This window comes from Epargyreus clarus, unplaced genomic scaffold (genome assembly GCF_041222505.1).
Source record: "Epargyreus clarus isolate Ecla_fem2 unplaced genomic scaffold, WU_Ecla_fem_2.2 ptg000018l, whole genome shotgun sequence".
In the NCBI taxonomy this organism is placed as follows: domain Eukaryota; kingdom Metazoa; phylum Arthropoda; class Insecta; order Lepidoptera; family Hesperiidae; genus Epargyreus; species Epargyreus clarus.
Genome location: NW_027332226.1, coordinates 1098939 through 1123841, shown reverse-complemented (window position 1 = coordinate 1123841; position 24903 = coordinate 1098939). Strand labels below are relative to the sequence as shown.

Below are 24903 nucleotides of genomic sequence, written 5' to 3'. Positions count from 1 at the left end.
ATATTAAGGTTTAAAATGAAATAAAACAGTAAATTAGACAATGATCTTTATTTACAACTTAAGATTAAACTTATATAACAAATACAATTAAACATTTTATTATTATGCACTTTATTACAATCAACAATATATTTTAATTCTTATAAACTTCAGATACCTAAAATAGTTAAATATGTTGATATTTCAGTTCTTTAGTACTTAGAATAAAATTTCTGTAACACAAGTCGAATTTATTCATATGTTTTTGGAAATCTTGACTGAAAGTACGATATTTTCAGTTGAAAATCAAAAATAATTTCATAATATAGGTGTTGTCAGAAAATAATTTTCATATTGTCATAAATATCCTACATTTTTTGTGGAATATGGTCAAATAGTTTTGTAGATAGAAATACTTTTCAGTTTTATATATTTCAATTTCAAGATTTGTTGGAAGAAATCAAAATCAAAGCACAAAAATGACGGGAACACTTAATGTGTATTAAAAGGTTTGATAGGTACGTTAAATCTACACTTTTCTAATATGGCACTATTAATAATGTATCTACAGTTACTAACATCGAACTTAAAACTCATGAACATGAACAAATTACAATACCTAGAAGTATAATACAGGCCCTATAACAATAATACCTTTTTTAGCACAAAAAATTAGGGCGCTTACAAATGAGACTTTGAGTCTGCTACCGCTCGACAGCAGGACGATTGTCTACTGTATACGGATGATTTTGTTTATGATGTAAAGTTTAGATACTCCGAGTGAACACGATAGACACGAATAGATATAAATAACCCATTTAGATGTCATTGTATAGGTACGGTACTCGTCACGATACTCGATTGTTCTCTACGGGGTGTAAGTTTTTCCGCGCATATTAAAGGGTTATGAGTCTCTGAAGTCATGGCCGGGGTTTTCTAATTGTATAGAGGATTTTAGCGAGAAGTAAGAAATACATTACCGTCCATGTGCAATATGATATCCATCCGGATGTCGTGCGGTAGCAGATTAACACGAGAAGTCAATTATAAAGCGCCTTAAGTTTGCACCATAGTACATTAATGAGGGAAATCTTAGAAGAGATTTAAAAAAACGCGACTTGTTACCTAATATATTGTTACATTCGCAATAAGTTTGTTTAAGACTGCGTACAAATTTGGCGAATGTGCTATTCGAATTTAGGCTAATCCACATACTGTTCGAGAGTCTTTCGCCAATAAACGCCTTTGTCTCATTTTTACGAACCCTAAACTTGAACATCGGTATTTGTCCTACCAAGTATGGACATCGGGTCGGGTCTAATATAAATAATAAAATTATGCAATACACTGCAAAAGTGTAATTATTGGTAAATAAAATTACTTTATAAATTGAATTTATTGATTATTGATTTCAATTATATTAATAAATGTTCTATTGTTATGAGAAATGCCAAACGAAATAACTCTTAACGTATTTATAAATGTGGGTAGTTTGTGTCGAGCGTAAGCGTCACAAGGTGAGAGCGGACTGTGAGGCAGTCTGTGCTCGACCGTCGATTCGGGCGGATGTGTGGATGCGTTCGCGACCAAAATAGTGTTGTGTTGTGTTAGTGTTTGTGACGCTACAGTTTGCTTTATATAGCGGTCTCATATTTTGACATGAATTTCTTTCGGCATAAAATTGGTATTAGACATAACATCTAATCAAGGCGCTATTAAAACAAACTCGATGTATTTTTCAAAATCTCAAAGTATGACGGTGGAACGGTCAGACGACGACAGTTTTCTCGGGATGGAAGCGCCTGGCGTACCTGCGCTTGTATCGCCTGGAGGGGCACTTGCCGGCTTTCCGGTCGTAGGCGCCGTGCTCGCACGCGGGGTGCGTGCAGCTGCCCTCGTCGATGCACACGCGGTCCCGCAGCCCGAAGTGTTCTTTCCCACGTGCGAAGGACAGGCAGTCCCGCCGCCGGTCCTCGTCCGCCCACTCGCACACGCACGAGCACACGCCGTCCGACACGCGGTTCCGGAATAACCTCGGGCACGTGCATCTGGGAGGTTTAGGTTTAGTAACTTAGTCGAAATTTATTTCGTGTAGGTTTTAAAATAGTATGATATTTTTTAAAGGGGCTCCATTTTGGTTCTTTATATAAAAGAGTCTTAAAAAGGAATTCATTACACTCCGTTTATATCAACAGTCATTGAACGTGTCAGCAATAGGTTATGGGCGTTATGGCAGACAATATATTTGGGCTCTTGTCTGCCGTGATGCCTTTGACATCTACAGTTACAAATGGTCTTTTATGTTGAGTTCCTATTATTGATCGAAGGTTGAATTAGATAAAATTCTGAGTTGTTTAACTTAAAACGTCAATACAGTTAATCAATATGACAGTTTACATTATTTTAGACTAAAACTATCGAGTAATTGAAATATCGACCATAAAGAAATTAAAAAAACCGCATATCGTAAGGACCCGTTACATAGTAAAACGTTAGTTTATGTTTTAAATCGAAAAGCAAATCATTACCTCCGCATCTGCGGCGGCGCAGTTTGCGCTTCGTCCTTCTCGAGCACCGGCTCAGCTGTAGGCGCGCGCCACGCGTCCCGCTGGTCGATCTGGTCGCGCTGGTCCCGCGAGTCCCGGGAGTCCCGCGAGTCCCGCAGATCCCGTGCCGCACCGCTCTGATCCCGCGCACGCGCCGCCGCTAGTGACTCGCGCGACACGCACGCGCACCGCGTGTGGTTGTAGAACACCATGCGCGCGACCGTCAGGTTCATGTTCACGTTGCTGAGCTGGGGTTGAAAAGTATTTTAGTAATTGATAGGATTGCGATTAATTATGATAAATGTCAAGAAAACTAGGATGAAATGGTAGAATACGAGTGATACGAACCCGCGTGGTAGGAAAAAGGCGAGATTTCTTGAATGACGAAAAAACCTTGGTCAGAATTATAATTTTCTTTGGCTCTAATACAATTGTTATTTATTTTTACCTTATACCTACTATTCGTGTTACTGAATAAATATTTTTTTTTTATCGTGATTTACGAAATAAGGTAACTTTTGCAGATGTTTGTAACTTAGAAAGCTAGTCGTCATCGAAATTCTTTGCTATGGAGTAGGCCGAGATTTTTTTAGCCTGTTGCTTTCATTCCAAAGACGCCTTAAGAAGAGGATTAATTTTTTGTTCGGTTTGAAGAAAAGTCCCTTAACAAAATAAACTGTACTAAAACTGTAAACTGTAATGAAAATGGAATAGTAAACTTACAAAGAAGGGTATAGCGACGTATCTGCCGTCGACGGGCGCGCACACGTCAGTCTCGCTGTAGCAGCAGCCGGAGTCGGGCGCGCAGCGGTGCAGTTGCACGCATGGAGGCGCGTAACTGAACACAATGTTTATTTTAACACGGATACTCTTGAATAAATACAATTTACACTTACGGACAAAATTCGACTATTAGCTTGTTATAGAGAGCAAATGACTAGTGTAACATGTATAGCTTGTTTTACCCATGTTACCGACCATGCGGTATTCATTCAGGTTTTACTTGCCGAAGAGTTTTCTAGAGGCTTATACTCTCGCTACCCTAGTTTGTAGCCGGTCTGATGGAATCTTCGAGAGACCCACGCATTCGTCTTTGAAGTCTCTCTGGCTCCAGCAAGTCTTGCTCATTAGTTCGAATTAGCAATAACAGTATATCAAGAAAACTCAAAGAAAAAACTCGAATGCATAATAATTAACACACGTTTGAAGTTATGCTTCTTTTTCGTACTTATTTAAAAGAAAAAAAAATTAAGTGCATCTATAGCTATATACATGAAGAAGTGAGCATGTGAAACTATTACATAACAAAAAGGATAACAAACTAAAAAAACACATCATTTTTCTTAGACGTCTTAAAATAACTTAATATAATATAATTGTAATAAGTAAGACTTGGAAAAGCTAATTACTTTACTATATGATTTATTGTTTTACATTCAATGAGATTATGCTAATACAATATAGATAGATATAATACACGCGTCGCGGTAGACAGTTAAATGCATGCTGTAATAAATACCTTAAATATGACGACCGCGCGCGGGACCCACAATGCTGACAAAACAATAAGTAAGTAAGTGTAAGGTATTATAGCCCGTAGAAGACTTACACAGTGCCGGCAGCGGGCGCCAGCTTGCGTACAGTCAGCCACCGCGGCTGTGGCGTGAGGCACTTGGCCGCGTGTCTCACGGTGCGCATGTTGGCCACCGCCGCGTTGCGCAGCGCCACGCGACCTTCCTTCGTTGATGGGGCTGGAATTATATATACATTTACACAATTAAATATAAGCATGCTGTAATTGTAATGAGATTATTCGGAGTTGTTTTAATGGTAGTGTTTGAGAAATTAAGAGTATTTGGGAAGTTTTAAAGACCTGCTGTGAGTCCAATTTTGTCTTGAACAGTAAAGATAATAAACTAAGATGTGGAGCTCCAAATTAAACTTCAAGTCAGTTATCATTTTATCTACTTGAGAGTTAATTTCTGATAGCATTTTTTTATGTTTGCATTTACCTATTCAGCTTTCGAATGGACATGAAGCATGTCAACATTTTACTACTCGACAATAGATGGCGTGACATGTATCCTAGACAATATGTTTTCTAAGCTCCTGCTCGTTCCTAAAGTACCCATAAGTATGTACCTAACATAATTATTATATAAACAACTACCTAAGTAGAAAGACCTCTGAAATTAAACCACCTTAAGCTACTGTTTCATCTATACTTATAATAAAATTCTAATAGCCGATGTCTGTACATGGCATGTATATTAAAAAAACTATATGGAGGGTCTTTGGGGAGCAATGGAAGCCAAAAAAATATTTTTTTAAATTTGTCTGTCCGTCTATGTGTTTAAATTTTTGTACGCGCATCACTCAAAAATGACTCCATGGAAAACTGCTAGATATTAAAAAATATATAGACTTACGATCCTCCAAAATCCTTGGCCTTTCATTAGTAGCAGCCAGCGCGTCGATGGTAGCCTGCATCGCTTCCATGATCTTAACCCTGTCGAGCTTGGTGATGGCTGATGGGGTCACCAACACCGGCTTGCTGGTGGAACTGATGTCATCATCGATGGGGTCCCACTCCTCGCCTACGTCGTTGGCGTAGTCCTCTTCAGGATCAGAATCGTCCTGGAATAGAAGAATAACTTTCTGTAGTTTCTTAAGGTTGAAGACAAGTTTTTTTATTAAATTTTGGTAACTTGTTTAACTTAATGATTTTTTTAACAGGTTTTTGGTCTATTGTGTAACGAAGCAGTGGTGACGTGCTTTAATGTGGTGACTGCTGATCGGCGTAGCTCTCAATATTCTTTGAATATTTCAAAAGAACATTTTGATTAAAAGATTTATGATTTGTTTTTCTTCCACTCACTGTTTCTTTTATTGTGATACATGTAAGAAATATTCCTTCATAATTAGTTAAAGTTATCAACGGTTATTTACATTGAACCAACTATTGTGGTATACCTTCTTGAAGTCCTTAATTCTCCAATACCTTTGATAAGTCACCGACGGTTGCAAGTCCTTATATGGCAAAGGAAAGTTGTATGGCTCTCTCCGCTTTTGTTCAAACTAAGCTTTTCAAGTTCCCTAACCCACATACAGTATGCAGCAATAGATTCAATAGCAATGATTCCTTCAAGAGACATACAATTGAATAATGGCCACTGTACAGGTGATAATTAATGTAGGCAAATATTTTTTATGAGAAATTCTGCGTAAATTTATATACCCTTAAAACAAGCAAGCAGCGATAGCCTTTTTTTTTTGTTTACGAGGGGGAAACCTTCAAAAGGTACCCGACGACGTGGGAGCGACGCCGGGTTATGTGGGACTTTTACCGCACTAAAACCCCCCCCGGTGGCCGCCCTCAGCGCTTGTTGGAGAACTCCGGGATCTCCGATGGAACACAACCGGAGTCCTCCGAGCGCGATGCCCCTATCGGGCTCTGCCCTTGGGGGAGCAGTTTACGCTCCTCCCGCACACCTGGTGTCTACGACGGTATGCGGCCACGCACACTGCCGTCCTTCGAGGGGTTGCTTGTTGGACGGTTCGAGCCCCCATCTTGCGGCCCGCAATCCCAGAAGCCCCCATTTAGTCGCCTTTTACGACAGGCAGGGGATACCGTAGCCCTATTCTAGTCCCGGGACTACAGGGACAAGCAGCGATAGCCTAGTAGTTTGAAAATCTGCCTATCGAGATGTCTGAGGTTTGAATCCCTACTTTTAATTTTGCAAAGTTTTGACCCTTTTGCGTATTAGATTTAACGGTGGAGGAAAACATAGTAAAAAACCTACACGTCTGAATTTCTCAAAGATGTATGAAGTCCCCCAATATGCATTTGGCCTGCGCGATGATTGAGGGCTAACCTTTCTAACTTTGATAAATGATACGCGCTAAGCAGAGGGACAGGAATAGCGAGCGTTGAAACCAGTACAAATTTTTCATAAATCAATAAAGCAATAAATTTCTCTTAAGATCTCCCTTTGCTAAATACACATTAGCCAATACAATACTAAGCAGTTACATCAAACCATAAGAACAACATCGTCTTTTTACATACTACAGTCCTGAAATAGCCAACGATCTAGCATTACGCATCGAAATATCTCAAGTGGCAACAAAACTTGTAAAAGCAAGAACAATCCCTTGTACGAATCATGAAACGGAATGCGCCCGAAATAGAATTAACTGCCTGCAACCTTCCAGACCGATGGTGTGGTTATAAAAGCTATAAGATCCTGATTAGGTATTCATGTGATTCATTTAGGTGATATTTTCGAAAGTTCTGTTTTAAATGTATGTTATGGAGGACATATGGAGAAGTTTTTGAATCCCTAGGGTCCTTACTGTCGTCTTGTAATTAACAACGCTTGAGGAACCATCGATGCATTGGTATTTGCTGATAGGTCTATTGATACCATTTTTGTTAAATTAAGGATTGCTTTTGGAAAATTCTTCATTTTATATTCCACGTACGCAAATCGCACAGGAGTTTGGAATTGATAAGTTCAGAGAGTTTTGTCGTGGCTCCGTATTGCCTCTTGCCAAAGAAGGTGCCTCTTGGCAATATTTTACTCTTTGTAAGACACATATTGTCGGGAAAGGATCATCTCTTATACCACTACTATCTAATTGTGCTAAGCGATCGTTTCGCGCTGGAAACGAAAGTTTTGCAAGATATTATTGACTTAAACTATCACTTGAGTTAAGCCTAACATATGGCTAGTACCTATAGTCGTCAGTGCATTACTGTTTCACTGTCGGGCACGGGTCTTCTCTCAGAATCAGAGAATCCTTCGTCCTTAAAATTAGTAACAGTTTCTAATACGATAAGAGTTTCGAAAAATCGAGCTGCACGCGGCAATCCCGATTGACGAGCTGCGGTCACTATACCGGTCTGACTTGCAAAGGGTTCAGAGTTCAATCCCCGGCCAGACAGAGATCTGAATGATGAATTTGCATATGGGTTCTGGGTCCGAGTGGATGTGTATTCCTCTTTGTGTGTGTCCATGGCACTCCCAGCGTGGTGCTGTGAGTATAGAATATAGAATAGTTTGTTTATGTTCAATCCTCGAATACCGATTGGATTCTGTACCAATAGGCTATCCCTTCTTCTTATACGTATAGTTAATGAAAAAATATTGTAGAAATATTCTGTATTGAATGACCCGTAAGTTGTTTCAACTATGTTATTATAGCTCGAACAATTTTCGCCAACATTCAATATATACTGGCCAAGGCCGAAACAATTGTTATGGCGTCTGAATTCCTAGATGACCTAGGTATAATCTACGCCGTTGGTTTTATGACTTGCATAGTTAAATATTAATACCTTTAATTACGCTTTATTACTATAATATACATAGTATTATTACTATAATATGGGTGTTATTGTAAATACAATTTAAGTGCCAGTTGGTCATTAGGAAAAATAGTTTTTCTTCGTTTGCAATACCTATTATTATACCTGTATGTTATAAGTGTCATTATAAGTAAGAAACTGTGTGCAGTTTTATTTTTGTTGGTTGTAAGTTTGGTAATTGCCAGATTGATTTTAAAAGCACTTCACTAATCCAGTGAAGTGCGTTTCATAAGTAAATACATTGAATGCCATATAGGGTTCCTGTGCGAAATTGATAATCTGTGAAGAGTTCACGCCGGACTCTTTGATGCTATATTAATTAACCGACTTCAAAAAGGAGGTGGTTATCAATTCGGCCGGTATCTTTTTTTTATGTATGTACACGAATTACTCCGCCGTTAGTGAACCGATTTTAATAAATCTTTTTTTATTGTATAGAGACGAGCTGAAAGTTGGTCCCATTTAAATATGGTTAGGATCCATCGATGGGTTCTGGAGAAAATGAGGGGAACTCCTACACCCATGTAAATATAACAGTCATAACTTCGCCGTTTATGAACCTATTTTAATGCCTTTAATTTCGTGTGTGTACAATTGCTACAAGTTCGTCCCATTTAAATATGACGAGGATCAGAGTGGGTTCTGGAGACAAAATATGTAACTCCTCAACCGATGGGTATAATTGAGTTTTGTTTGAACATATTTGGTGTAAGTTCACTTGAAATTGCAAAACCAGTTTATCATTGACTATTTAAGGGTCTGATAATGTGGCTCGGAGTCAAAATCCTCAACCGATGGGAATAATTGAGTTATGTTTGAAGATATTTGGTGTAGGTTCTAATGAAATTAAAAAGCCAGTTCATCATTGACTATTTAAGGGTCCGATAATATGGCTTGGAGACAAATTATGTAACTCCTCAACCGATAGGAATAATTGAGTTGTGTTTGAAGATATTTGGTGTAGCTTCTAATAAAATTGCAAATCCAGTTCATCATTGACTATTTAAGTGTCAGATAATGTGGCTCGGAGACAAAATATTTAACTCCTCAACCGATGGGAATAATTGAGTTGTGTTTGAAGATATTTGGTGTAGGTTCTAATGGAATTGCAAAGCCAGTTCATCATTGACTATTTTGTTAGGTTAGGTTGGAACATATAAGACAATATAAAACTAAACGAGCAGGGCGCGGTAGCGCCCTGCGAGCGGGTGGTTCCAATCAATGTAAACTCAGACCTTACCTTCATTCATGATCACGTTTATACAATTTTATATTGTATTAATATATATGTTAGTATGTCATCACCAAAAAGGGTGAAAAATTTTTTTAACAAAATTTACAACCGACTTCTATGTCACTACAAAGTAAAAAATAATTTAAATAAATGTTGGTTTAGTACATATTTCTGAAGTCGGCACTCATATTAGACACACTGTTTACATCGTTATCCAACGAAAAATACTGAGCGCCTACTTCAGAAATATGTACTAAACCAACATTTATTTAAATTATTTTTTACTTTGTAGTGACATAGAAGTCGGTTGTAATTTTTGTTAAATTTTTTTTTGATCAAATGTTTGATCATATTACGAGTAAGACTTACTTAGTATTACTTTAGGAATTCCGTCCTAATACACGAAACTATCAGTACCCTTACCATGAGTTTTCAAAACATTCCACAATTTTACGTTACATTTACTCAATCCATTATTCTGTTTCGTTTGCTTCAGTACACTGAGTAAACATAACAATAAGTAAGTGCTCAAGTCTTTTTGTCTGCCTTACATGTTCGCAAAAAAGAGAGACAAAACATAAGCGCCATTTTATCAATTTAGACATTTAATTTTACGTTACTGACACTATAGTTCTGATACAATCCGCTAGGGGCGCTGATTGGAATTTGTATGGGCAAATACGTAAACAAATACTAAAACAGTCATATTTGTCAAAACGTAAAAACTCCTGGTAAGGGCACAGATAACCATAATATATTTTTTGAAGATTTAATACTGGAACTTTTTTTTACTGCTGGAAAAAGCTATAATGGTACTGCATTCCAAATCAATAAATTAAAGAAAACGTAAAATAAATTTAAATTAAAAAATACCTATTTTCCGAGGAAAATTTATTTTTAATCTTTTGATAAGTACAAATATTCATCCGAGTTTTCAAATTAATGACCAGGAAGTATAAAATTATTGTCCTGTATAAAATTATTGTCTTTGTAGGTATTTGACGATGGCAAAGCTACTTCCACGTCAACCCAGTAAGTAAATCTCATTCTTGCGCTGTCTTATTCTGGGACCCTTTTCATTAGTTCCTTTTTCAATCACTCATGACCTTTCACAATGAGCATTGTGCAAGTAGCGATAACCTCTGACCACCGCCACCGCCACCGCTACCACGCCACTTTCCTGACCCCAAAACATTAGCGCACCGTCGCAACTCGCAACCATGTTTACTTGTGTCGCAAAGTCGTTTCAGTTATACATTATGCATGAATGCATGGTATGTTTGTTCGTGGTTTGTTATTGCCAAATCTATCTTCTGCGACATAATTATGTTTAATTAGTTGGTTCTAGAAATAACTACAGTTGTCCAATTTGGTGATTTACTTAGGTGTTGTTCTAATTTAAGGTCTACCTGAAGTCTTTTGTGGCACCTTCTTCTCACATATTTCTGTTTTATACGAGCTATGTTTTTTTTTATGAGAGCGTTGCTGTGTTCTGTTCTGATGGGTACAGTAAGGAAAAAAATTTTAACAAAATATACAACTGACTTCTATGTCACTACAAAGTAAAAAATAATTCAAATAAATGTTGGTTTAGTACATATTTCTGAAGTCGGCGCTCAATAGATTTCGTTGGATAACGATGTAAACAGCGTGTCTAATATGAGCGCCCTCTAAGCGCGATGCCCCGATCGGGCTCTACCAAATTTCCTTTCGCTCCTCCCACCCACACCATGTAGTGTTTACGACGGTATACCACACGTAACACCGTCCTTCCGGGGTCGTTTACTGGACGGTTAGAGCTCCCACTCTTGCCGCCTGCAGCCCCGAAAGCCTCCTTTTAGTCGCCTCTTACGATAGGCAGGGGATACCGTAGCCCTATTCTAGTCCCGGAACTGGAACTACAGGGACAATTCCAATTTAGTCCTATGGTAGTAACACATACGTGGACGAATTCAGGTAGTTTTCTAATTTTATCTGGAATGAATTACCATGATTGATACGATTATTAGGGTCGATATCCATAGGGTACCATTAGGTACCATGCTCTTTGGCTGCCTCTATATTCTAAAAAAAGTAAGTATGCCGGTTAAAAAAAAACAAGTCTAAACATAAAATGTCTTATATTATTATTTAGGTCCGTTTATTTGTCAGTCGGTCAGTCGGTCTGTCTGCCACCTCCCACGCTGAGAAAGCTCGTTTACAAATTAATTAATCTCTGACTGACTGCTTCCTGAATATGTTTACTGCATTATAACCAACACAAAGGGGCTCTGTATTGGAAATGTAGGTGCGAACTGACCGATTTTTCTTTTCATTTGATTTCGTAATGATTTGTAATTAATGTTGCTTGTTTGTTATAGGTCAAGCTAGTTTCACTTCCACTTTAAAAATATCATCCCGTATTATTAAGTTATTTTCTGATAAGTGTCTCTTATTAAGATCAAACTCGGCGAAGGAATTAAATTTGTCAAAATAAAGGAAAACGATATTTTTTTAAGGAAATACATTAATTTTCATACTCGTAAATTCTCACTGTCCATTTTTTTCTTTTTTTAAGTATAGTCTGGTAAGGATGTTTTAGCCGATCACCTTGCGATATTTTAAAAAAATAGGTTTTTTTTCATTAAATGGTCCTGTAAACGTCCTTAATTTGTATCTCAGACCACAGTAAAATGCCGTGTGAACGTAGCACGTAGAACGTAGTATAAAGAGTACACGACAATATATTAATTAAACATAATATGTAACATGTTCTGAATATGCACTATACGTTTCTCTAATTAATTTTCTGTTGTAATAGGTACTCCTAATGATCTCTCTAGTCATGTTTCGTAATCAAAATTACGTAGAAGCAATAAGTAATGATACGAATTGTTATCTACGTTCAGTTTTCCTTATTTTCTTCATTTACTAGGCGATATTCTAATGAGTTTTGAGAATCAAAGGAGATGTTTGTGTCATTCTAAATCTATGTATGTTGAACTCGGGGAATGGATTGACTATCATGTCAGTTTAGTATGAGTTGGTAAGCTTAATTAAGTTAAATAACATTTTAAAGAATTTTCAAACGTATTTATATCGTTGTTACTTCGTAAATGTGTTTTTGATGTGAAACATCTATAGCCGCACGTAAAACCGATTTCTGGCGTGGCGACGCATGCCGTGGCGTCGCCACGCTATACGATGGTATATAACAGTCTATATGCAGTAGTGTGTACGGCGTGGCGACGCGTCGCCATGCGCAAAAATCGTATTTTGTCATTATGACATATTTAGTTCCTATCACAATATGTTCTTTTCTGCATATTACTTTTACAAAATAATGTCGATGTTTCACATCTGCCAGGCGTCCCGTGACGGCTCACATTGTTTTTTTTTTTTATTATGAGTTGTTTGTAATGATAAAAAGACTAAAACCTAAGATTTGTAGGTGCCAGACCTCGTTGTGGTTCCTAGCATGACACCTAATTTTGGCTAATGAAAGTAGTGTTAACAGCTGCTGGTTTGAAGAAGGAGAAGGAGGGAGGGTGTAACGGAGACTTAGGTATCCGAAGCGTTCCAACTTAGTCCTCAGGGGTAACAAAACGACAACGCATCTATGGTCATATCACTTTTTAAGAGTGCTTCTCCTATATTATAAAATATTTGTTGATGAAGTCTCTACCGTAATATATTGAGTAAACTGTAAATAAATATTTAAACAGCATACAGCCACAAGTATGTCGTTTATCTAGCATTTAAAATAATAGGGCTGTTTCACATAACGACCTATAAGTGGTCGGGAGACCAATGCTACCATTATGAATTTACTTGATTCCAGTTATTTATCGTTGTGGTAAAGTTAGTATGCTTACAGACGGTCCGGTTGACGGATAGTACGCGGGAAGTGTAGAAGCAGCTTTATGGTGTTTTAATATTTTTAACGACAAATATTTTGTGCTTTAGTCTGAAGATACTTGTTAGAGATTTTGTATATAATTATATTGAGAGTAATATCTATATTTTTAGGGTTTCATGCGTGAAATGAAATAAAACGTATATTGTATGAGTTATAAAATCACTCGTGTGTCTGTATGTCTGTTCGTCTACCTTATCTACTGGACTGGACATCTCTATGTCCAGGAGGTCCAGAGGTCTCTACCTCAAGGGGTAAATTCGGTATCTATAAATAAAAATTAAACTATGCTGTTCCTATATTAAATGAAAGGTCTTTTGTGAGGTTTGTAAGTTCTTAAAGGGTTTCGAATTCACGTATGTCGTAGGTACATAAAAATGAAAAGATAAATCATTTGTAAGAGTTGATTATATTCAATTATTCTATCCTCTCTGATTGGATGCTGCAATCCGGCAGATTGCATTGAGATAATGCTAGTGGGTAAAAAAGTGAAAAGGAAATAATTTGAAGTCGTTGAACCGAAACAACGCGGTAGACCTTATGCATTTTGTTGGGACTTTACACACTTGTTCGCACATCAAGGAATATTGAATATTGATGAAGAACTATATATTTATACGCTTTATTTGTGCTCCCGAACGTTTTAATTAAACGATCTCATTATATCCATTATTTATTAAAGTTGACGAGCCCAATATAATGGGATTGAATTCCAATATAATGAGGATTTGATAAGGCGTGTTTTTTTTTAGGTTTTAGAATTATTTCCTATAATTTGTTTTTAAGTAATTTGCGCCTCTTTGGATATCATTTTTTTCCATAATGTATAGTAAATGTTGTTTTACTGTATTTATAGAAGGTAATCTCCTTGTTTGTTCTTTTTTCGAAATGTGTACCTGGTTATTGTTGGTCCTAGCGGCTTTACGGCTTTTGGTGACGTATCCAAGGCTAGATCCGGAATAAGAAGACTGGAAGGGACTAGTAGTAGTAGTAGTAGTAGTAGTAGTAGGTAGTAGTTAGTATTTTTTTCTATTACTACACTTAACCAAGTAGATACTCGTTGAAGTAAATTTTATGACTTAAAAATTAATCATGTTCACAGGACAATGTGTCGTAACTATTTTCCAAGATATGACTATTACTGAACCATGTCGGGAGCGTTCCACATTTAATATCTATAATGATCTATTCAGCGGAGCGTTCTGTTTTAATTTATAAAGCGCTATAACTCAACACGAACCAATACGAACGTATGGAAGCACTCCCCATATGAAATGATCGAAAGAACTTGTTTTGCGCAATGATAACTACTTTTTCGTTGTAAAATGCACGTGAGCTCTCGACGCCATTAATTATTTATGATTGTTTATCGGCTGATCATTTCGTATCATTCAATTCGCATACAATAAGTCATTCGGTATGTGAACTATATCTTAGTTCACGGCGAATACTTTTGAGACGTGGTCGTAATAAAATGCTCGTAAACTTGGTCGATTAAAGAGTGTTCTTGTTTCAAGTTATAGTTTTCTTTTAGGTTTTGGAATGAGTTTGTTAAAAGTATTACCTATAGCTTGGAGCTTAGAAAATGAATGATTGAAATCGTCGAAAATTAAATGAAACGAAAATAATGCCTGTTAAAGCCTCCATGCGACTCTCTTTGCCCTTTCTTATTATATAGGAGTGTGTATGTGAGCGTGTGAGTATTGAGATTTGAGAAGTTATATTGTCTTCTTATCACAATTTTGCTATGAGTAAATATGGAACTTCGTTTGGAACGGGGAATCCCCGACCTCACACGTAGGTCCCTATAACTGTATGTTGCGTGAACTCATCCACCATTACCTATGGTTCAAACTTCCAAGGGATTTCAATGCAGGTTTGTAAGTGATGGAACCTTCTGTGGTTCGACTCCGGCGGCACCACCATCACACGTATTTTTGGCTAATAACAGCAGTGTTAAGCGCTGCTGTGTTCTGGTTTGAATGGTGTGGTAAGTGAGCAATACTTTTCCGTGGCGTTCCAGCATAGTCAGGAGCAGCGTCGCGTTTGTGGCCGATCTCAGGTAGGAATATAATCTTATCTGGTGGGGATTGCAGATGTTCATGGGCGGCAGTAGCCATTAACCATCAGAGGGACTGCATACTCGTCTACTATTCCTATATTATAAAAAAAAGTTTTAAGTAGAGACCGGCACCTGACAATAGAACGTAAGCGAAACTTAAAAGAAGATAAACTCTCTATCACATTGCTATTTAGCTGTTCGTACAGTTGTCGGTAAATAAGCTATACAAGTTAGGTATAACCTAGGGATTGTAGGCACTGAATACCATTTTATAAGGCTCGCTCGTCGCAAGATTTATATCCCGCTTCGAAGAACATCTTGTGTTGCAGCCCTGTGTTTCACTGATAGCGAAGCTTTATGGAGCTTTTTCCTATTGCGCGAGTGAGTTCTTTCATAGATATTTTTAACCAAAAGATAGAGGTTATCTATTCGTCGCGTCTATTTCTTTTTCTATTAAGTAAGATATATTCACGCGCATTAATTCACGCGTGATAAGACACGTGTGGACATAAATTCGCGTGACAAGAACAACGCTCTTATGGATACGGAAGATACTTATATATTTTGTAAGTTTCTGTAAGCTTATTTTAAAAAGTTAATTTTGTTGTATTTATTTATAAAAAAATATCTATAGCCTTAAACGCTCAATAGTAGAGTTTATTTTATAAAGCGTGTAATATTTAAAGTGGCATAAATATTTCAATTAATTTTTGAACACAATAGACAAATAAGTACAATCGGTTAAATAAACAACTAAAATTCAAAATAATAATAGTTTATTCGTAGACATCGCATCTTTAGCAGTGGTATAAAATCTTAATATATGAATGTCTAGACATTTTATAGCTCTGTCGTTTAAAAATACGAGTCTGATGAGCGGGAGGAACACTTCAGCCTCCGCGGTGCATAAGATTAACTGTTTTACGGCGAATAATAAAACTATTAAAAGACGCAATAACGTAATAATAATGTAATAGACGTTGATAATTTTATGTGCAATGTGTAATTATGTGCGTTTTATAGTGTGTATTTAATTGATGTTGTAAACATGTAATGTCTACATGTAATGTTTTAATACATTTTATGCGAATGTCATAAACCACAGATTAATGGAAATTGTCTTAATATGATATCTGTAATTAAAAAAATACTTTTTAGAAGGTGTTGAAGAGATCTCGTTTAGATTTTTAAGATAAACAATAGACCTCTTTTTTTTAATTTAAGCGCTCTACTGCGTTTATTAAGCTTCATAAGCGCGTTCACTATAGCCAAGATCTAGGAGTTACCAATTATCAAAGGTCGATGTTTTGTCTTACACAGACAAAACATTGTCAGAAGAATTATAATTAACAAGCATTAGTTGAGTAACTTAAGCAACTTAACAACTTAGTAACATAGTAACTTAATAATTAAGTAACAAGAACTTAGCAAACGCTCAAGCGACAGTAGCGAATATGTGGCCAGCCTAACTTTCCTAAATTGATTTAGTGGTTCGCGGAGCTTATTCAATCTCGCCGGAATGCTACGCTGCCATTTCGTCTACGCTGTTTATAAATCCAGCAGCTATTCTCCGCCATTATGTCACAGTTCCACGAATCCGCGAGAAACGTATATAATTATAACACGAGTCATTGGGGCTCGATAAGAAATTGTTGCATTAATAACGCAACACGATGTACTAGTTTTGTCTGTGACTTCGCTCTTTATGTCTGTTCATTACTGTCTCACTGCTGGGCACGGGTATTTTAGAGTGAGAAAGGTGAAGGCCGTAGCGACGGATCAAGTGCGAAATAAAAGTAAATAAAAAGAAGTAATGAAAATGTTTTCAACGAATACGTTTTATGTTTCATGTTGTAATTTTTAACGAGGAAAATAAAGAGCATTAAGCCGAATTGTATAGCCTTATTTGGTTTATTATAAACAGTAGTTATTGACGTTATTATATACAGACACTCTTATTTCATTTGTACATGTTATATATAAGTAATAAGAATAATAAAATGTGAATAGATAGATCTGTAGGAAATTCTAAGCAATGCTCGCTTGATAACGGTTTCCTGTTACGTGTGCGGACTTTCGTAATTCACTATTTGCACTATTAAATGAAGTTAAAGTACCTATCCTTTAACTCTACAACAGTAGTTATTTTGTTTTAACACCCATTTCTCTTAATACAAGAGTAGCTACTTTGTTTTGTCATCCATTATTTTCGATGTTTGTGTCATCTGATACTACAAGATTATTAAATCAACTATAAGAAATAAAAATAAAATAATGTTAAAATAAATTCCGAAATGCTCCTACCGTAGATGCCATTTTGAATTTATTTTAAAATAGAAAAGGGATCTAGCCTATTTAATTATATATCTTTATAAAAATCTAAGTATTTTTAAGTCAAGGAAATAATAAAAATAGTAAATAGTCGGACATACATGTAAGAGTAGAAAAGGTATAGTCCGCGCCAAACTGCTAGTCTGTAGCACTACCATGAGTTTACAAAAGTATTACTCGCTAGCGACTGCGTAAAATAAATGTATGAAAAATTGTACAGCGCCTCTGGTGGTTACTCGTAGAACTAAAATCCGTAGTGGCGTAACTCGATACGTAAAAAACCTATCGAAATCAAATCGCTAGCTAATGTCATTATGATCTATTGCCATACAAATTCGGTCCCATGAGTGATTAATTTGACAGACGTTGTCAAGAAATACCGTAACGATAGTAGTTATGTTATTCGCTAGCAAAATGACAATAGTTTTCTATTTACAATTTCTATAGTGGCGTTTCTATGCCAACTCATGGTAGTGCTACTGCTCTGAAGTTGTCATACAATCTGCTATGGCGACGTGATTTATTTTTATATTCAGAGCGGACTAGCAATTTTACGCCGACTAAACCTACTGCAATATTTTTAAGTTTGGAAATACTTATTTTTACGCGAGAAATCAACTCACAGCGTAATATAAAAATATGAATTTCAAATAGCTGAAGTGAAATAACAATATGATTTTTAAATATATTACAAAATATTGCTGAATATGCAGTCATAAGAAGTTTGGTGAGTAATGCAAGCACGATGTGATAACCAAGTCGGGGGTTATCACACAAACACACCGACAGTGAAGTTCGCTTAATGATGCCGATTACGGGATTTGCTTTACATGTTTACTACGAGTTTAAATAGGAGTTTGAACTGTAGTATAGTATGGTGCTTGTTTACTGAAGACAAATTGGCGTTTAAAACCAAATCCTACTCAGCAGAGGCGGACCCCGGGAAGTAACGGCGGTATGTGTGGTCGCATACCGTCGTGTATACCAGACGGTGTGGCGAGCGTCCTTCTCACCTGGTGGAGCCCGACGGGGCAACATGCTAAAAGGACTCTGGACTTTTGTTCCTTTGGAGATCCCGGAGTCGCTTATGCAGCGTCAAGGACGGCCACGGGGGGGTTGAAGTGCGGTTAGAGTCCTACTCCCACAAAACCCTGTGTCGCTCCCACGACATCGAGCACCTTTTGAAGGTTTCTCTCTCGTGAACAACAAAAAGGGAGCTCGCGTCTGATGTTTTTAATCTCTTAAGAATTCCAAAAAGCTTAACAAACGCTATTAATGATAACACGAGCCGACGACTTTACGCACTCTTTGAAGTATGTGAAAGAGTATGAATGATGAAGCACTGGCATCCATCCAATTTCCTACTGCGACCTTTGTTGCTTAACTTTTTAAATCAGCAGCAGATCTATACCAGCCGTGGTGAACCAATTTATTAATATAGAAGAAACGTGTTTAATATCAAATACAGTGAAACCCTTTTTGACGACAAAACCATAAATCACAAATGACTCAGTTAATTGTTTATTTTGCAAATGATTGAGTTTACTTCTTTGTTGTGTATTTTATTACTTGTTACAAGGCTATTACTTAACGCTTGTTTTAACTACAATACTATTATTTATTATGTGGAGCCCCGTGGGCCGACATCGTTAAAAACATTGATGAGTAATATAAAGAACCGCTATAAATTGTAAGGTACTCAAGTAACTAGGTAAACCTTGCACTGTGTCCATCATTAATGTAGCTTAGAATCATAGATTAGTAAAGATTACTCACTCCTAAAATGTAACCAGTTTTAAGAATTGGAATAGTTGCGTAAAAAAGTTTTGCCACGTCTCCGTGCTAAAATGTTCCTAAAATATTTGAAATACTTACTAGTTATTTACTATGTAAATTAAGCAGTACTCGTTATTTATTCGTAATTTTTCTCTAAAAATGTTTATTATTTGTCAAGAAAAATAAACTGATAAATCAGTCTTTTGTGGCTTATTCAATTTTAAGGTGGCGAAGTATATTTACGAATCTATGCTTAGAATACTAAAATACAGTGATAGCCAAGTGGTTTCAAATTTGGCGACTCACGCCCCCACTCAGACCTCAAGTCTGAGAGTTCATTCTCATACACTTAAATTTTTTAGAATTAAATTTAAATTTCGTTCATTAAATTTCTTATCTGAGTTTCGGCATTGTGTGTGTTTATGGACCCATGATACCAATACTATTGTTGAAAGCGCCAAACGTCTTAGGACGTTTTCCTGTCACGAAGGTCTACGACCGCATGCGTGTCTCACCCACATGCGTAATGTAAAATGCTGCAATCTCTACGCAATGCGTGCGTGTGGCACTTGGCAGGAAAAGTATCTACGGAACGATAGGATGCATGTGGCACACATGCGGACGGGGACACAAGCACGCGTGATAAGAGAAAAGCCCTTAGTCAAAGCAAAAAGATAAACAGTTCTCAACATAATTTGTTAATCAGCAATTAAATATTTTCAAAGTTGCTTTTATTACTAAGTAGTTTTGCCTTAACCTACATAAGTTGTGTGGGTTTAAACCTTTTACGATTAACGTACATGTAGCAAGTTTTATAGTGTAATTAATTGGAAGAACCCACGGGTTCGATGCAACGCAATGGGTTACTGGTTAAGTGTGTCACTAGATAGCTTATCTTGAAGCTACCGTTTTCAAAAGATTTTAAGTTTATAGCCTTGTTTCTCACGAGATTTTGATAAATTAGGCTTGTGATGCGCTGATATCTACCTCCTACATTGGAGGTTAAAGATATAAATCAAATATATGTTTAAATGTTGCGTATTTATTGAAAAGTAAGTATTAAATAAAGTTAAAGGAAATAAACAAGTAATTATTATCTTAAGCGCTATTAAAACTAATGATAAGAGTTGCAAGAAATACTTGTTTGAGAATATTATTTTTAGTTTTCGTAAATACTTATACAGGGACTGAAACCAACTAAAACGTAATGAATCAATAATGAAGATGAAAAGGGCTGAATTTCAAAAATATATATAAAACAAGCGATAGTGCAAAAACAGTGACACTTTTATTAAGGTATTGTTTTTTCTCTGAGAGGTCAGACCCTAACCTATGTTCTCCTCAAGTTTGTCGTGGTACTTACCGGACACCCTGTATATATTTTATATTTAAAGGGTGGTAGAACCATCATAGGTCCAACGTGGATGTATTATGGCCTGTCCTATTTCGATCGTGAAGCATTTTTTTGCGTTATGATTGAAGGGTGTAGATACCGACGTATAACCATCTCAACTACCTTGCGACAATTTTAGTCCTCAGGATTTGCAACGGATTGTCGGCTTCAGATAGACTCTACCTATATAGTAGAGTTAGTTAAATATATCCATGGGCGGCAGTGACCACTTATCATCAATTGGACTACATATAAATTTCCTACTTCATGATAAACTTTGTTGTTGAAAATTAATTAGGCAGTTATTCTAAAGAGCGATTAACTAGAATTATAACCATTGCATGAATGTTAAATCTAATTTATATGCCGATAAGTTCGGTCACAGTTAGGCTAATTCCCATGAAGGCACCGTTAGCGGTCCCTTTGATGTCACCTTGCGGTGTACACATTCGACACACGTACGTAACTACAAGGCACTTGTTGTACAAGGCAACATACAAAAGAGACAGAAAAAAAGTCCAAGAAAGTTTGGATTGGAAAGTTTTTCCGCTATTTCCGCTAATGTTCATTTCTGGAAATTGGTTGTTTTGATCATGTTATTGCAATTTCTTATAAGAACCTACGTAAAATTTTAGATTACTAATTTTTATATGGTAATTTTGTATATTTATTTAAATTACTTAAACACCAAATGAAAATCTGTGTACATGATTATTCACAAAAGTAGAAATCGTTAGAAAGTCTCAGAAATTGCCATTGTAAAAGTCAATCAGACATTGTAAAAGACCGCTGTTTATTTTGGGTATTTTTCTTTGCGCTCTGTCTTTTCCCCTAAAGTCTTTCATGACGTCGTTGCAGTTTTTCCAAGTTCTAAAATTGGAAAATATTCGAATAATATCTAAAGGTATTTATTTATTTGAAATAAATCAAATTGATTTATAAATAACCTTTTACTTTTTATTACTAAATCTCCTCTTGGAAATTATTTTAGAAGAATCAACGCAAATACCTCATCTTTTCGAGCGTAAATACAGTTCATCGCTTATCGCATGCAATCAAACGTTGCTAACACATTTGTAATACCGAAGTGCAGTCAAAACTGAGCACAGCCAGTTTATTTGCCTTGTTCGTATGTTTACGGGCTATAATAATTATTTACAAGGAGGTGTCAGTAATTTCGAAGCGTGATTTCATCGGCCTATGTTAACGTGTTGAACATGTCGTGTGCATCTTGTCTGTTAAAGTTCTACGAAATTAAATTAAAATTTTGGTAATTTTTAGCCCACTCTTGAGGGTAATGTGTCTCGAGTGTATACACTTTCTCATTGTTTCGCACACCTTGCAGCCACAGGGTTAACATATGAGGTGTCGTTGAATAGAAAATTATTTCAAGAAAACCTATACCCATGAGAGCTCTTTAAAAAAAAACAATACTTCACGGTTTGTAAAGTCTACAAATCCGGTCTTGGCCAGCGAGGTGGACTATGGCTTAAAGGCCACTCCTCTGAGAGTAGACCAGTTCCCAGCAGTGGGACAATAATGTGTTGACGACGAATATTTCTACTTTCCTGGCAAGCAATAAGACGCTTATCGAGGAATCGTTAGTCGAATTCGTCGAATAGTTAAGTCCTAGGTTGCAGTAGCCAGTTATCACCTGAATGTCGTTATTTCATAAACAAAACATTACAACTCTTAGCATAAACTCTCTCTTACTCTCTTAACATAAACCAATTATAAATGTGGTAGAGTCGTATGTGGCTCAACTCCGGAGTGTTAAATGCTGCTGCGTTCTGTTTTAAAGGGTGGTGGTGTGTTTCTATATTTAAAAAATACCAAAGAATCATCTTCAGTATAGTTAGTCATATATTTTATTTCATAGGATGCTTTATTTATTAACAGCCATTGTTATGTTATTTTGGACCATTCTCTATCTATCATAGATTCGCCAATTCCTAAGCTACTTGGTTAATTAAAGCGACTTTCATATCCAAAGGCGAAATACAGTAGGTATTCGAGTTCGATTCTGTCTTGATTAGCCAACAGTTGGATACCACCGGTTTATTAACGCTACACCAGTAGCGCAGTTAAATTTAACCGAATGATCAAAAGCCATGATTTACGAGCTTAGGGACTCGTTGACTTTTTGAAAAATTGCTTTGCCAGTCAGTAACAGTTTTTATTTTTTATTTTTAGGGCTTTACGAAAGGGCTTGTTTGTTGTTGTTTGTTTGGATATTTATTTATTTATTTTAATTTTATAGACGGAGTTGAAGTTAGAAACAGCAATACGTCTAATTCTAATTAGAATTGGTTTTTGCTCTGTTTAATGTACAGAAGTTTTACCAATACAACTAATCAACTAAAATATAATATTATATAGAGAAAGAAAAATAAATATAGATAAGTATTATTTATAGTTTATCTTGTAAAATCGGAATCTAGATTTCTGCAAATTTTGAAGATGGTATGATGTAACTCTTGTTTTGAAGAAACTAAAGAAAATATTTTTTTGTTTAAGTTTTGTAATTTAAGTTCAAGAAGTTCTTAATTATTATCATTAAACGTGGATATCTTCGGCTTTTAAGTATTGTGTGGAATGTCATTAATCAAGTTAAGTAATTAAACTACTCGATAACAGTAAGGAGTTCGCACGGATACTCAATAATTAATTATTATGTAAACAAATGATTTTGAATTACAGTTTTTAATTATGCTGTTATTTTCCCTGTAAAAGAATATAATTCGAAAGAAGGGAAAAGATAACTGAGAAGAGACATAACGAAGCAAATATTAATCAATTATAATACATTCTACATTGAGTCTACAGTCATCAGACAAGCAACTTTAAAAAGAAGACATTGAAAGATCAAATAAAAATTCGAATGATGCAATAATTAATATAATGTCCTAATTACGCTTAAAAGTCACATATAATCCTAACAATAATATCTGATTGCATATGAACAAGTTTTATGTATTACTTTTCATTGAATATTAAATAATCAGTTTTGTGATCGGTCATTAAAAGGACGCTATGTTCGGTGCGTTTATGTGTGATGTAAACATTTCTCAGAGTTTCACAATGCAGATGTACGGATTTTAACCCTTCGGAATTCAATTTGTGTTTATTTTTGGTTCACTTTTAATTCAACATTTTACGAAAAGCTCACTTACCTCATCGTTCCAGTCGCCGTCCCCATACTCGACGTCGGTTAAACGTTCACTTTTCACTTCATCCTTGATACGTTGCAAGCCTAGTATGACGTTGGACATCTGTTCGTCACTGAGGTCCATCATCTGGAACGCGGAGAGGAGCTCCTCATCTTCGTCGGTCAGCCGGTCCGGGGTCAACGAATTCAGGCGTTCCAGCTTCGCGTTCAACTCGCCGAGTTTAGTTTCTTTGGGCGCGACGGTGAATCTCTCGAGTTTCTCGTACAGTCTGTCCAGCCTGTGGGCAAAGGACGCCGGGTCGGTCACGTAAGCGGTCCGGATGCGGTGCGTGAGGAAGATGAGCAGCAGCGAGAGACGCAGCATTGTGCGGCGGCGGCGGAACACCGACTGGCGGCGAGTGCGGGCCACATGGCCGCGCACGTTGCGCCGGCGCCGCCCGCGGGGTGCGATACTAATATTATAAATCTTGTGTGTATGGACGCTTGTTTATGGTGTGCTTTCTGTCTGTAAAGTGTTTTCTTAAACGGTAGGTACTTAATTAAAATAAAATGACTTAATTAAAATAAATTTCTGAATACGTTACAGTGTAAATATGCTTATTTTGAAATCGTAAAAGAAAATATGGATTAGCAAATAATATTATTTTCTGTTCTCACAATATCTGTTTATATTTGTACCAACTCGAAAGTTATTAGGAATGTTACACACAGTGAAACTTTTTTTGATATCATAGTTTATTGTGGGGAAGATTTTTTAATACTGTCTATTTTATCTGACATGAATTTTGAACATTTTTCTAGTTTTTTAATCGTTTCATGTTTTTTAGGTAAATAACAAATATTAATATCATACGCATATGTATGTTAGTTTTCAATCATGTTTCCTAAATCAATGATGATAATTACATTACAAATTATCTACAGGATTATATGTAACACAAACATAGCCGAGGACAAAAGCTAGTTGAAAATAAAATAAACAAGTAGCAACTTGTTCCAAACGAGGAATAAAAGCTGTCTTCACTGTTTTGTTACGCTTTTGACGCGCCATCGAAACTCATTGTTATTTAAATCTGATTGAATCATGATTAATTTAAGATAGCACCCGTTAAGTGAGGTCAATTTTGTAGGTATATCAACTAGAGCT

General features: G+C 36.4%; 1 protein-coding gene across 1 annotated transcript; it reads right to left on the bottom strand.

Moving 5' to 3' along the window:
* Positions 1-29: 29 nt before the first annotated feature.
* Positions 30-24157, bottom strand: LOC140749762 (uncharacterized). The gene is made up of 6 exons (XM_073082919.1): positions 23761-24157; positions 4955-5162; positions 4135-4276; positions 3249-3363; positions 2508-2773; positions 30-2027 (listed from the first exon to the last, which is right to left on the bottom strand). Exons 1-6 carry the CDS (start codon positions 24118-24120, stop codon positions 1748-1750), a joined length of 1371 nt encoding a protein of 456 aa, XP_072939020.1. The 5' UTR covers positions 24121-24157; the 3' UTR covers positions 30-1747.
* Between the last annotated feature and the right edge of the window lie 746 nt (positions 24158-24903).